The sequence below is a fragment of the Rhinopithecus bieti genome, unplaced genomic scaffold (assembly GCF_001698545.2).
Source record: "Rhinopithecus bieti isolate Rb0 unplaced genomic scaffold, ASM169854v2 scaffold_23591, whole genome shotgun sequence".
NCBI classification, from domain to species: Eukaryota; Metazoa; Chordata; class Mammalia; order Primates; family Cercopithecidae; genus Rhinopithecus; species Rhinopithecus bieti.
The window spans coordinates 82,268-95,836 of NW_016811463.1; the positions used below are offsets into that span (position 1 = coordinate 82,268).

Consider the following 13,569-nt stretch of genomic DNA (forward strand, 5'->3'; position numbering starts at 1 on the left):
AAAAAAAAAAAAAAAAAAAAAAAAAAAAAGAAGTGCAAATACTTGGTGGGTTTTGGTGCTGATTCCTTGAAAACAAAATCTGAGTGACCCATGACCACTTTATGGGTTGGTGCTTACTGCTAATTAGCCCGTGGCCAGAGAGTACTTGATGCAGGGGAGTTGCATTCAGCAAGAGTGCAGCGATGTGCTGTGGCCTCATTGCTGGGTCATCTTAGCCTGGTCACCTTACCCCCTTGGGTCTCAGTGTGCACATTTATAAGAAGAGGAGATTGGACTAGATTGTGATGGCACATGGGCTGCTTCTCCTTCCATGACTGTCTGACAGTCATTGCTAATCACTCAGAACCTGCATTCTCCCACTGAGTTACAGCTTGCATATGCTCCTTGCTCATCCTCAGGCCTTTAGACAACTACTTGAATTGCTTGCAGTTGGAAAGTGAAATGAAATGTTTTCCAGATCCTGGGCCAGGTGATTTCTGTGGTTCCTTTGAATATTTATGATTTTCTGATTTTTTGGAATTCCCAAATCCTGGCCAACCATCTCCCAAAAGTGCTTTGTTAGAATGGTTGTACTAGCAATGAGTAAGTGCTCCAATGAAGGAAACTGTGTGGTTCCTGAAAGAAAAAATCCCGATTCCAAGGGCATGACGTTCCTCATGCTGTATGTGAAGGACACTGTGGTTATAACCATCTAAAGCTTTTGTAAGCCAGAGGCAACCAAATCCAGACAACGAGTTCTCTCTCAGTTATCTGAGGGAGCTTTTAGGTGCCTCTAATCTCAGGTCCCTGCCTCCTAGTTTGAGGACATTATGAGTTTCTCAGGGCAAGGACAGACTGGCTCTTTTTCTTCCCACCAAGGATGGCCAGTTTGCAATGATTATATTGCACAGGAGTTGTACTCGTAGAAACCTGGCAATTTGAAGAGGAAAGAAATGTACCTTGTCTATTGCCTTATAAAATGTTAACATTGAATGATTTATTTATTTAACTGCAGTTCCTACATGTGAGGTCTTGCCAACTAAGGGTGTGTACAGACTGTTTGTGTTAATGTTATATCCCATAGTGCCTGACCCTTTGGCTGTTATGATTATGTGCTACCTAAAGGAGAGCCATGGAGCCAGTGTCCCCGCTAGTCACAAATCCCTGTGGATAGAGTGGTTCTCAGTCAACACCTTCTTCCCATTTGTGGCTTTTTCATGGATCCCTTTAAATTGTCCCTCAGCACTGGTTTGTGGAGGGGACAAAATACCCAGAAATGAAGTTGGTTTTTATTTCCTGTTTATTTTTCTTGATGTTTCTTTTCTCTAATTCTGTTTTCACTGGCCAGGTTGGCTTTGATGATGGATGTTTTCTCTTAATGTCCCACCCCTGGCCGCCTCCTGCTGAGGCACGTGCACAGGTTGTGGTGCTCTGTATACCCATCAGCTGTAGCTGGAACAGATGCTCAAGGAGTGATGGATGTGACTTCTCAGACAGGGCTCCACGCCCCTCCCACATTGAGATGCAAATATCTTTTAGCATCTTGAAAAGAAAGATTAGTCCAGGTTGTGTCCTCCTGCTGCCTGCACACACCCTGTCCCCGTCAGTCCACGACTTGGAATATGGCTCCCCCTCATTGTTTGCCTTCTGAAGCCCGCAGTCTCTGCAGCTCTTCAATGCCTCCATTGTGCAGACGTGGTGCCAGAGACTGGGAGTCTGTTCTCAGGGCCGGGTGCCGTCCCTAGGAATTCAAGTAATAACTTAATAACCTCTGCCGTCTGCAGAGCACCCTCTGACAAGGCCTTTGTGAATTGCAAAGTAAACAGATGGAGAGGAGCAACTTATCTCAGGACTGTCACAGTGCTCCTTGTTCCCAAATCGGGTGCCTTCTCAGCCTGCATGTTCATTGAGAACTGAGGCTTTACAAGATACTACCCCACAGCCCCAGGAGAATTTAACACAAAGGGGAGAAAGTCAACAGCATCTGATCTTTCAGTGAAAACTGAGGAGTCTACATGAAATCTTGTGTGTACACGTATACATATATAAACACTCACACAGTGTACTTTAATTCTAGGCCTACTTTGCAATTTATTTGCAGCTTCAATTTTGGTTGTCTTCAAGTCCTTCAGATAGATCTTCAGTGTTAGGTAACTTTTCCCAACCAAATTTTAAGGTGTACACATTTCCACCTTAGGAAAATTGTTGACTCCATGCGATAAAGCAATCAACGTTCAGTTCCCTTGCCCCTTTCACAATCTGATGTGAAGGAGTGACATCTAAATATGACAGCCAGAGACTTGAGTTTAAGTCCAGAGTGGGCCCCTTGGTCTAAGCGTTGTATGATGTTTGATGGGAGTGGTACTCAAAAGTATGATTACATGTGGTACTCAGAGAGCAGTTTGGTTCTCGATGGGCTCTGATATTGTGTCAGAAACTGAACTACTATTTTAATTGCCTATTCTCTCATTACTGTTAAATCTTAGTGCCTATTAAAGCTTACCTTTATTTTCATACTGCATATTGCTGACATTATGTTTTCTTCTTTTTTATTCCTTTTAGGAAAGTATGCCTCAGACTCCTCCCTTTTCAGCAATGTTTGACAGCAGTGGTTACAATCGAAACCTCTATCAGTCTGCAGAGGACAGCTGTGGAGGGTTGTATTACCATGACAACAACCTCCTCTCTGGATCCCTGGAAGCACTCATCCAGCACTTAGTACCTAATGTGGATTACTATCCAGATGTAGGTATTCATGTTTCTCTGAAACACATCCTTGGCAATGAGTAGAAATTATAGTACAGTAGGCAGGGACCATAGATAATACAGAATTATCTCTAGGTTGCTGAGAATTTTTCTAATAAGAAATTGCATATTGATTATCAAGTGCATTGAAATCAAGTTGAGCCTGGATAAGGATCAGATTTTGGTGTACTGTGCGTATCAATTTCTTTTCAGGTTAGTTACTACATTGTAGACAGTCTGATACCATCTGAATGAAGTATCTGTAGAGTTGATTCATGCATATAGCTTAGTCCTTAAATAGAAATGTCAGAGAACATTGGATGCTCCCAGAATATATAATGCCTTTTTTTTTCCAAGATCATCACTATGCTAAGAAAAGTGAATGTAACCAAGGAAAGTATATGGAAGAGAAAACAAGGTTTATGCTCAAGATGTAATTCTTTATAGATTCAACATCAGGTGACATGGTTGCTTTGTTTTACCTTGGTAACCTACATTTATATAACTGAATCTAGGAAATTTGTTATATGTTTTCTCAGTCTTTATAGTAATTCCAAGAGGGAAGGGAGGAGAAAACTAATTCAGAGTGTTGAGTATTTGCTCATGGTCTCACTCCCAGCATCAGCAGTCAAACACAGGTTTTCTTTCTGGGACAAATGACTTTTTCCCCTTCCCTGTGCTACAGCTACCTCTATGGAATTGAGCTTAGTAGTAGGAGATTTGCTGAGCAGCTGGTTATTGATAAAGATCTCATGAAAATATCTAGAGACTGCATTCATTTGTCTTTATAAATTTAATGATAACGTTGGTGTGCAAAGGATAGTTCGTGCTTGCCACAGTAATTCACCATAGTGTTTCTTACTGAGTTATCTCTCTGTGTATTTTGTTACATGGCATTTTCAGATATGTTGCCACACAGGGAAGACTTGTAACCAAAAGTAAAAGGAATCCCTTGTTCAGCCCTGTAAGTGTTTATGAGCTAGTAAAGGCGCCTAAGGAAAAAAGAAAAATCCCATAGAATTTCTCTTTTCAATGAGAGTCTGAAATTGTTATAACAAATAAGCACTACTTCATTACTGGCTTCTTGGGAGACAATGTGGTTAAAGAAAAGTATATAGTGTTATATTGTGCTTTATTAAATTGCTTTGCCTTTAAGCAAATAAATAGGTTACTTGAAAGCCTGCCTTTGAATGTTCTGACACAAACACTTTAGTGTGACATGCTAGACACCCTGGAGAATTCTTGAGTGTTATGTGCATTGGGTAGGTAGGTTTTTTTGTTGTTATTTTTTGTTTGGTTTCCATTGAGTTACAGAGTATTTGGACACACAACCATGTTTTGTATGGGTAGTATATTCAAGTAAGATTTATCTCTCTGGGCTGAATTTCATTCTTCTTTACTAAAGTGAGTTATGTGTCTTGGTATCCTGGCTCCCTGAGGATGGATGTGAAAATGTGCTCTGAATAATTCCAGGAGCCAAACTTATCCTGTACTTCTGTTATTTTAGTATGGTTTAAGGGAAAACATACATCAGAAGGTAAAGGAGAGATTAATCTTATACCGTTTTACTACTAGTAGGCATTACTTTTGAAACTGCAGCATATTAACTTGATGAGGAGAACTTAATGAAATAAGATGTATAGTATAAAGGCAAGATATTAATTTTAGAGAGAATGTAACAATGATGACTTTTTTCTCTTGCTGCAGAGAACATACATATTTACCTTCCTACTCAGTTCTCGGTTATTTATGCATCCTTATGAGCTAATGGCCAAAGTTTGCCACTTATGTGTTGAGCACCAGAGACTCAGTGATCCTGATAGTGATAAGGTAATGGTACATTTTTAATATTATAATATTACAGTTTGTTTTATTAGGAATGCTGACTCTATGGCTTAGATTTTTGTGAAGTTGGTACCTTAAGTAACCGGGGCTTATCCCCAGGCTGAAGTGCATAAATGGCATTGCGGCTATGCAAGGGGAATTGTGAATGGTATAAAAAAGAACACAGAATAAATCAAATGCAGCCTGGGTGCAGGTGGCTCACGCCTGTAATCCCAGCACTCTGGGAGGCCAGGGTGGGCAGATCACCTGAGGTCAGGAGTTTTGAGACCAGCCTGGCCAACATGAAACCCCGTCTCTACTAAAAATACAAAAATTAGCTGGCTGTGGTGGCGCACACCTGTAATCCTGGCTACTCCGGAGACTGAGGCAGGAGAATCGCTTGAACCTGGGAGGCAGGTTGCAGTGAGCTGAGATTGCACCACTACGCTCCAGCCTGGGGGACAGAATGAGACTCTTGTCTCAAAATCAAAGACATTAAAATTTAAAATTGAAAAAAATAAATTAATTAAATGCAATTGAGGATCCCTAGGTCCTGCCTTAAGTTGGTGGCACTTGGCATTGACATGGAGGGAGAGGGGCTGCAGCTTCTTCTTCATCCCTAAAGACTTTGCACTAGAAGTTTCTCAGTGACACTGTTTGTAACTATTTATTTGATGTAGTCCATGGTGATAAATATCAATGAATTAGATTTGCTTTTTCTCCCTAGAACCAGATGAGAAAAATTGCGCCCAAAATCCTTCAACTCCTCACGGAATGGACGGAAACATTTCCCTATGATTTTCGGGATGAAAGAATGATGAGAAACTTAAAAGATCTGGCTCACCGGATAGCCAGTGGCGAAGAGGTTGGTAACCTGAATTTAGCACGGCCACTGGAATTCCCAGGCAGAGCCTGGGTGGGAAATGGTGCTGAATTATGCATCCTAATCTCCACTGCTTCCTCTCTGTTTTGCCTTTGGGCAAGCCCTCCACATCACATATTGGTCTGTTTAGTATGTCAAGTGAGAATGATTATACCATCCCACTTCAAAGGGATATGATCTAGAATGTTATGTGATTAATTTGGGGCTATGTTCATGTCAACTCATGCACAGGATTTATGTTGCAAGTGTGTTTTAATTTTACTTTACTTTTACCTTTTTTCCTTCCAAAAAGGTTTAACACAGCTAGTTAGATAATAAATGGCATGTTAATAGATATAAACACTAGTGGCTACAAAGTAAATAACATTAATATATTAACCAATGATAAATAGTAGATTAATAAATCAGAAATAGACATTCTGGGCTGTGGCAGGAAGAAAACAAATATGCTTCTGTTGAGAATGAGTAGAGGAGGACAGGACTGCTGTGGTATGAGTTTAAGTTCCAGGTAAAAGGGAAATACAGCTGGTCATGTGATATTCACTGTCAGAAAAGGGGAAGTATAGTAATTATTGAGGGAATTAGATGAAAAATTTAAAAACTTTTTTCTGAAGAACTTTGTATAGGGTCATAGAATGAGATCCTAGAAACTGTTCTTTATGGTGTTTACAACACCTTCCTGGATAGAAACTGAATTCATAGATTCATGTGTGAATGAGCAAAGGTAATTCTTGGGGGAGGAGAAGACTGAGGAAATGAGGCAAGTCTTCCAGTGCTCAGAAGTTGATTTAAAGATAGAGTCTAGTATAGGTGGAGATTAAAAGTAAGTCTCTTAGATAGTCTTTCATAAATATCACTTCCCTCAGTTGAGTCTTTGATAAGCACTAACTACTAGCTGTGTAAATTCAGGTTATCCTTTTGGAAGCACGTCTGAAGGGCTGGTATTCTGTGTTGAGACTTGCTGGGCAAGGATGTCCTTGTAGTTTCCATGTTGCAGGTCAACTTCTGGGAACAAGTCGTTTAGGCACAGATACACTTTGACCTGGAAAAAGTAGATGAAGCATTTGGCAATGATGGTGCATTTCATTCGTCTTAAAATGCATTTTCCATTATGAATAACCTTCCTTGAGAACTCTTTCAGTGGTGTGCTACAGCGTATAACTTGATACCCTATCCTTTTTTTCTGAGACAGAGCCTTGCTCTGTTCCTCAGGCTATAGTGTTGTGATCATGGCTCACTGCAGCCTTGACTTCTCTGGCTTAATCAGTCCTCCCACCTCAGCTTCCCTAGTAGCTGGGACTACAGGTGCATACAACTGTGCCTGGCTAATTTTTTCTATTTTTTGTAGAGACAAAGCCTCACTATGTTGCCTAGGCTGGTCTCGAACTTTCTGGCTCAAGCAATCCACTGGCCTTGGCCTCCCAAAGTGCTGGAATTACAGGCGGCTTGAGTATAGTGTCACCATCATGACTCACTACAACCCTGACTTCTCTGGCTTAATCAATTCTCCCACCTCAGCTTCCCTAGTAGCTGGGACTACAGGTGCATACGACTGTGCCTGGCTAGTTTTTTTCTAATTTTTGTAGAGACAAAGCCTCACTATGTTGCTCAGGCTGGTCTCGAATTTGTGGTCTCAAGCAATCCACTGGCCTTGGCCTCCCAAAGTGCTGGAATTACAGGTGTGAGCCACTGCGCCCAGCTGTAATTTTTGTGAGAAAAGGGGAAGTGTATTAATTCTTGAGGGAATTAAGTGAAAACTTAAAACTTTCATCTGAATAACTTTGGGGCTATGTTCATGTCAACTCATGCACAGGATTTATGTTGCAAGTATGTTTTAATTTTACTTATACGTTTTTTCCTTCCAAAAAGGTTTGACACAGCTAGTTAGGTAATAATAAATGGCATCTTAATGGATATAAACATTTTAATACAATTTCTCCCAATTTTACAAAATCAGACTAAAATTATATAAGGCTAGCTCTTGAAAAATGTGTATGGGCTTTCCTGTATTATGTTCTCATGAAAATGGAATTAGCCATTTTACTGTTACTTTTTGACATTATATTGTTATGAACCCAAGTGCTTGAGACAGCCATTATTTCTGCCGGGCTGAATGAGTCATTTCCTGAGTCATTGTGCAAGTTATGACGGTTATAATCATTTTGCCAGTTTGCCTATTACAGGTTCCAGCCAGGTATGAATTGATAGGTCCCTTGCTTACAAAGGCAAAAGTTAAGCATCATGGTGTAGTTTGGTAGCAAATCTTATATTAGAGGGGTTAGCCGGGGAGTTCCTCAGCAGGGTCAGTGCTGGCTCAGTGACCTTGGTTTATGTATCTGAAGCTGCTCAAAAGATTAGTGACATCATAAGGGCTTTTTCTTGTGTGAAGGCTGAGACCTAAGTCAGACAGTTTTCATTTCAGTTAGGTTGTCTTTAGCTACTTAACATTATATGTCAATCATCTTATCTTCCCTCTATTGCCTTTATAACTTAGTTCTTTCCAAAAGAAACACCTTAAAAATCTTTTTATTTTAAGATAAAATGTTAGTGTTTTGAAAATACCAAATGGATGGTCCTTCTTATTGCGGGAGTCAAAGGGGAAATCATTTCTATCTGTGTTTACCTGATGAAAATTGGTCTTTTTGTTTAACAGAATCAAGCTATTTGAGAGCTGGGTAGAACAGAGAAAAGGGCCAAACAGCCTTGTGACCCTGGCTTCTTTTCAACACTCCTGTGTTAATAACAGTCTTGATAGAAACCTTGTGAAGTTCAGATGGTTTTGAGCATGAAAAGAGGAGATAAGAAGACAAGCCAGTTCTAACTGAGGAATTGATTAAACTAAGGGTTGAGTGGAGAGATGTCACCTGCCTTGATCAGGTTGAGTTCCACAGGGAACCTGTTTCTTTAGTTGCTTCTATTCAGTATTCCGTATTCTAGTCAGTATTCAGAATTCAAATCCACACTTGCCAGCTGGTTTATCTGAGTGTGTTTTGGCTAGTCCTCTAAATCCTTGCTCCTTCCTCATCTCTATAAATCATAGAAGTAACTGCTTTGTGTTAATGCCCTTTCAGGTCTGAAACTGTACAATCGATGTCCTTCCTCCAGTTCTTTGGCTGTCAGGCTCCTTATCAGTCATGTGCTTAGGTGTCTCTCCTCAGAGAGACCTTCCTTCAGCACCCCAACTATGATCATCCCCTCTCCCATTATTGGCTTTCACTGCTCTTCCCTTCATAGTGGTTTCTAGCACTCTGTGATGAGTAAGTATAGCTGGCCCCCTCTCTGTATTTGTGGGATCTGCATCCATGGGTTCAACCAACCTCAGATTGAAAATATTCAAAAAGCATTAAGTGTGTACCAAACATATATAGCCTTTTTTTCCCTGTCATTATTCCCTAAACAATACAGTATCACAGTGATGTACATAGCATTTACGTTGCATTAGGTATTATAAGTAATGTAGAGATGATTTAAAGTATACAGGAGGATGTGCAGATGTGTGAAAATACTATACCATCTTATAGCAGAGATGTGAGAGCATCTGCAGGGAAGTCCTGGAACCAGTCTCCCGAGGATACTGAGGGATGACTGTGCTTGCATTTTTGTTGCTTGTTTTCCTCTCTAGACCCCATGCTATGCCCTCTTTGTTCACCTTGGCATCCTTAACTCCTAGCTCAGTACCTGGCACCTCGTATTCTCTCAGTAGTGTTTGAATGAATGAGTCAATGAATGAATGAATGAATGAACAAATGAATTACTGGAATAGGGAAACATTATTTCCCTCTACTGGAAGGAATATGGGCCTGGGTTGGAATTTGTTACTTCTTGCCTGGGACTTTTTTTTTTCCTTTTGGCAGTCAGTGAATCCAGGTGTGCCCTATATATAATTTAGTCAGGTTCTTCTGACTCTGCCAGGACAGTTCTACATAATTTGGCTTAATATGTTTCTCCCCTGGGGATTTGCCCAAAATGAAGTGGTTTATTAGGACTTGCCTGCAAGAAACATGAAATGAAACTAATGATTGAATTACATGACAAATGACTGTGGTGGATAGAATGCAATTTTCTCTTCCTTAAGGGGCTGGTCTTTATAATAAGAACTTCTATCTTTATTTGCCAGGTAATTACTGTCACTGGCATTTGAAGTTATAAAAAAGAATAAGTACATATTTAGTAATTCATTACTCAGTGAGGAACCGTGCTTAACAACACAAAGCTTGATTTCTCAAATGGAATCAAATGGCAGCAGGAAACTTTTAAAAGAGGTGGCGTGCATACACTGTCTCCCATGCTCACACACTAGTTGTTGAATAGCTTCCCCCATACTCTATTGCATGCATTTTTCCATTATATTTTGATGCAGTTTTTTGCTAACAACCTCACTGTACATTCCTCTGCCTCTTCCCCCAATAAATTTTTTTAAATTGCAGAATAGGCTGGGTGCGGTGGCTCACGCCTGTAATCCCAGCACTTTGGGAGGCTGAAGCAGGCAGATTACTGAGGTTGGGAGTTCGAGACCAGCCTGACCACCATGGAGGAACCACATTTCTACTAAAAATACAAAATTAGCCAGGCGTGGTGGCGCATGCCTATAATCCCAGCTACTCAGGAGGCTGAGGCAGGAGAATCTCTTGAACCCGGGAGACAGAGATTGTGGTGAGCCAAGATCGCACCGTTGCACTCCAGCCTGGGCAACAAGAATGAAACTCTCCGCCTCAAAAAAAAAAAAAAAAAAAAAAAAAAAAAAAAAAATTGCAGAATAAAAATCTTTCAGCAGATATGCCAGTAAAGCATTGCTTCTCACACTTGGCTTATACAAGGATCAGCTGAGACGCATCTAGATCATGTGACCCAAATGCACTGCAGACCAAGTCGATCGGAATCTCTGGGGTGGAACCCAGGCTGCCCCCATTCAGCAGTTTGTTCTGTTCATTGCTTCCCAGCTGGTACCCTTGTGTGGTACCCTGAAGAGAAGTGATAATTTCTAGATAAAGTGTTCTCTGCGTGGATCCTGGGAAGGGGTGAGGAAAAGGTGCATGATGTAGGAATGATAGCATGCATGGAATAGCAGCTGAGGCATAGAATAATGAATATTTTAAAGTGAGTTGTTGGTTTTTTTTAAGTGAAAATAACTTCCTTGTGCATGTCTCATGCCTGTGTTATCCAAGAAATCCCATTCTGTGGGAAAGCTTTAAAACATTTTATTTTTTAACATGTCAAGTAGTATAGGAATATATTCACTTGGATTTTGTTCGAAAATTCATACAAAGCAAAAGAGGCCAAAAAACTTCCATCAATCCAACTTCTCTCTTAAAGGTAACAGCTGTTGTCAATTTTGTGTGTATTCTTCCAGAGCTGCTCCTACGTATACAGGTGTTCATAGAAAGTAGTGTGTATGGCTTTTATTTCCGTGTGTGTTCACCTAGTATTCTTCACCCTGCTTGTTTTCTCTGTGTTATGTCTTGGAAACCTTTCCATGTCAGTGCAGGTAGCTGTATCTTCTTTCAGCTGCTACACAGTAGTCCAGTATGTGATTGGGCCATGTTTCTTTTTCTTTTTAAAAATTATTCTGTTGGACACAAACAAGTTAAATTTGTTTATACCGAAAACTCAGCATTTTCTGAGAAAGACATAGCAAAGAAGATTAAGTCGCTTCTTCATATCAAACTCTGTTTAGTAAAGTAGTAACATATAGTTGTGAGTTGCTCTTGTAAACAGGCTTTACTGACTGTGAAACTTCAACTTTGTAACACGTATTTTTTTTTTTTTTTTTTTTTGAGACGGGGTCTCGCTCTGTCGCCCAGGCTGGAGTGCAGTGGCCGGATCTCAGCTCACTGCAAGCTCCGCCTCCCGGGTTCACGCCATTCTCCTGCCTCAGCCTCCCGAGTAGCTGGGACTACAGGCGCCCGCCACCTCGCCCGGCTAGTTTTTTGTATTTTTTAGTAGAGACGGGGTTTCACCATGTTAGCCAGGATGGTCTCGATCTCCTGACCTTGTGATCCACCAGTCTCGGCCTCCCAAAGTGCTGGGATTACAGGCTTGAGCCACCGCGCCCGGCCGTAACACGTATTTTCTACTCTGCACTTGTTCTAGCCAAAAGGCTGAGAAGCGATTCTACCCTGGATAGTATATGCTATAACTAAGGTATCTCCAAGAAGGTGTTCAGAAACCAGTCTGAGTAATACACTGGGAAATATTTGCATAATTATTAGAAGTAGTATCTAACTCTCATGTAGTCATTTGCTATGACATTTGGGACAAAGGACTGAATAAAACAGTTGAAGTTGATAGATTTTGTTTGTTTGCTTGCTTTGTTTGTTGAGACAGGTTCTCGCTTTGTTACCCAGGCTGGAGTGTTGTGGCACCATCAGGGCTCACCATAGCGTCAACCTCCCTGACTCAAGCAATCCTCCCACCTCAGTTTCCCTCAAGTTACTGGGACTGCAGGTGCCCCGCTAATTTTTAAATTTTTGTAGAGGCCGAGCACAGTGTCTCGTGCTTAATAATCCCAGCATCTTGGGAGGCTGAGGTGGGCAGATCACTTGAGGTCAGGAGTTCGAGACCATCCTTGCTAACATGGCGAAACCCCATCTCTACTAATACGACAACAAAAACAAAACAAAACAAGAACAACAACAACAACAACAACAAATTAGCTGGGTGTGGTGGCACACATTTGTAATCCCAGCTACTCAGGAGGCTGAGGCAGGAGAATTGCTTGAAACTGGGAGGGGGAGGTTGCAGTTAGTTGAGATTGCACCTCCGCACTCCAGTCTGGGCAACAGAGTGAGACTCTATCTCAGTCAATCAATCAGTCAAATCAATATATAAATAAGTTTTTGTGGAGACAGGGTCTCACTATGTTTTTTCGATCTCCTGCGCTCAAGGGATCCTCCTGCTTCATCCTCCCAAAGTTGTGGGATTACAGATGTGAGCCACCATGCCTGGACATAGATTTTTAATGTAACTCAAGTTTATAAAGTAAAAGAGGAGGGGGAAATAGGAATGAGAGATTTAAAATAACCCTCAGCTCATCCTTGAACAGCTTTGAATTCCAAAAAAGAGACATTTCCCTTGAGTGACAAACATACTACCAAATAGCGTTTTCTAAACTGATAACCTGAATGCTGTATGGAAGGTGGGATTTTTGACGGTTCAATTTTTTTTTTTTTTTGAGACAGATTCTCGCTCTGTCCCCTGGCTGGAGGGCAGGGGCGCGATCTTGGCTCACTGTAAGCTCCGCCTCCTGGGTTCATGCCATTCTCCTGCCTCAGCCTCCTGAGTAGCTGGGACTACAGGCGCCCGCCACCGCGCCCGGCTAATTTTTTGTATTTTAGTAGAGACGGGGTTTCACCATGGTCTCGATCTCCTGACCTTGTGATCCGCCCGCCTCGGCCTCCCAAAGTGCTGGGATTACAGGCGTGAGCCACCGCGCCCGGCCGACGGTTCAATTTTTAAATACATAGGTGTTTCATTAGTGATTTCAGGGTGATCCATGACTGTAGAGAAAAATAGAGGTCTTCTAATGGACCAGTTTAAATAACTCAGCAGAATATACACTAACAGAGAAGAAAAGGAAAAGAAGTCTGTGTATGCTTTTTACACCTTGACTATGCGAGAATTAACCATTTCCAGATATGTTGTTATTCTCCTCATAAGCAAATATCTCTTCATTTGGGTTTTTGTAATATACTGTAATAAACAAAATTGCTTCTATAAAAAAAAAAACTGTGGCTCTTATACTTGTAGGTAAATGCCATTATTTTTCAGATAATTAATCTCAGCAAATGATATTGTGGTATTTTTTTAAAAGGCAATGGAGCCATAAACGTAGGCCTTTCTATATCTGTAGGTTTACTGGGGCCATCCTCTTTTGGAGATTTAACCTAAGGACCGTGTTAGCATTGAATCAGCCTGTGTGCCTTTCTCGGATACAGGCATCAAAATTTACCTGGAAGAACATTGTTTTGGAAATTTTTGGCTAGAAAAGAAAGACTAAATGGACCTGCAACTTATGTCATAGCTGTGCCCTGGGATTGATGGATTGTGAAGTCATTTCTTGATTTAACAAATGTTTTAAAAGTCAGGAGGTTGACAGTTATCTAAACTACATGCAGTGCTTTTTTTTTTTTTTTTTTTTT

At 40.9% G+C, this 13,569-nt stretch overlaps 1 protein-coding gene across 5 annotated transcripts in view; it reads left to right on the top strand.

The window, feature by feature from the left end:
* Positions 1-13,569, top strand: part of RASGEF1B (RasGEF domain family member 1B) — a 43,040-nt gene that overhangs the window by 12,646 nt on the left and 16,825 nt on the right. For 4 of the 5 annotated variants that reach the window (XM_017893945.1, XM_017893948.1, XM_017893946.1 and 1 more), the window contains exons 2-4: positions 2,542-2,724; positions 4,432-4,554; positions 5,276-5,413. In XM_017893945.1, coding sequence (XP_017749434.1) covers positions 2,548-2,724; positions 4,432-4,554; positions 5,276-5,413 — 438 coding nt within the window. In that variant the 5' untranslated portion in view covers positions 2,542-2,547. The remainder of the gene's footprint in view (positions 1-2,541; positions 2,725-4,431; positions 4,555-5,275; positions 5,414-13,569) is intronic. The other variant, XM_017893949.1, reaches the window with a different exon arrangement.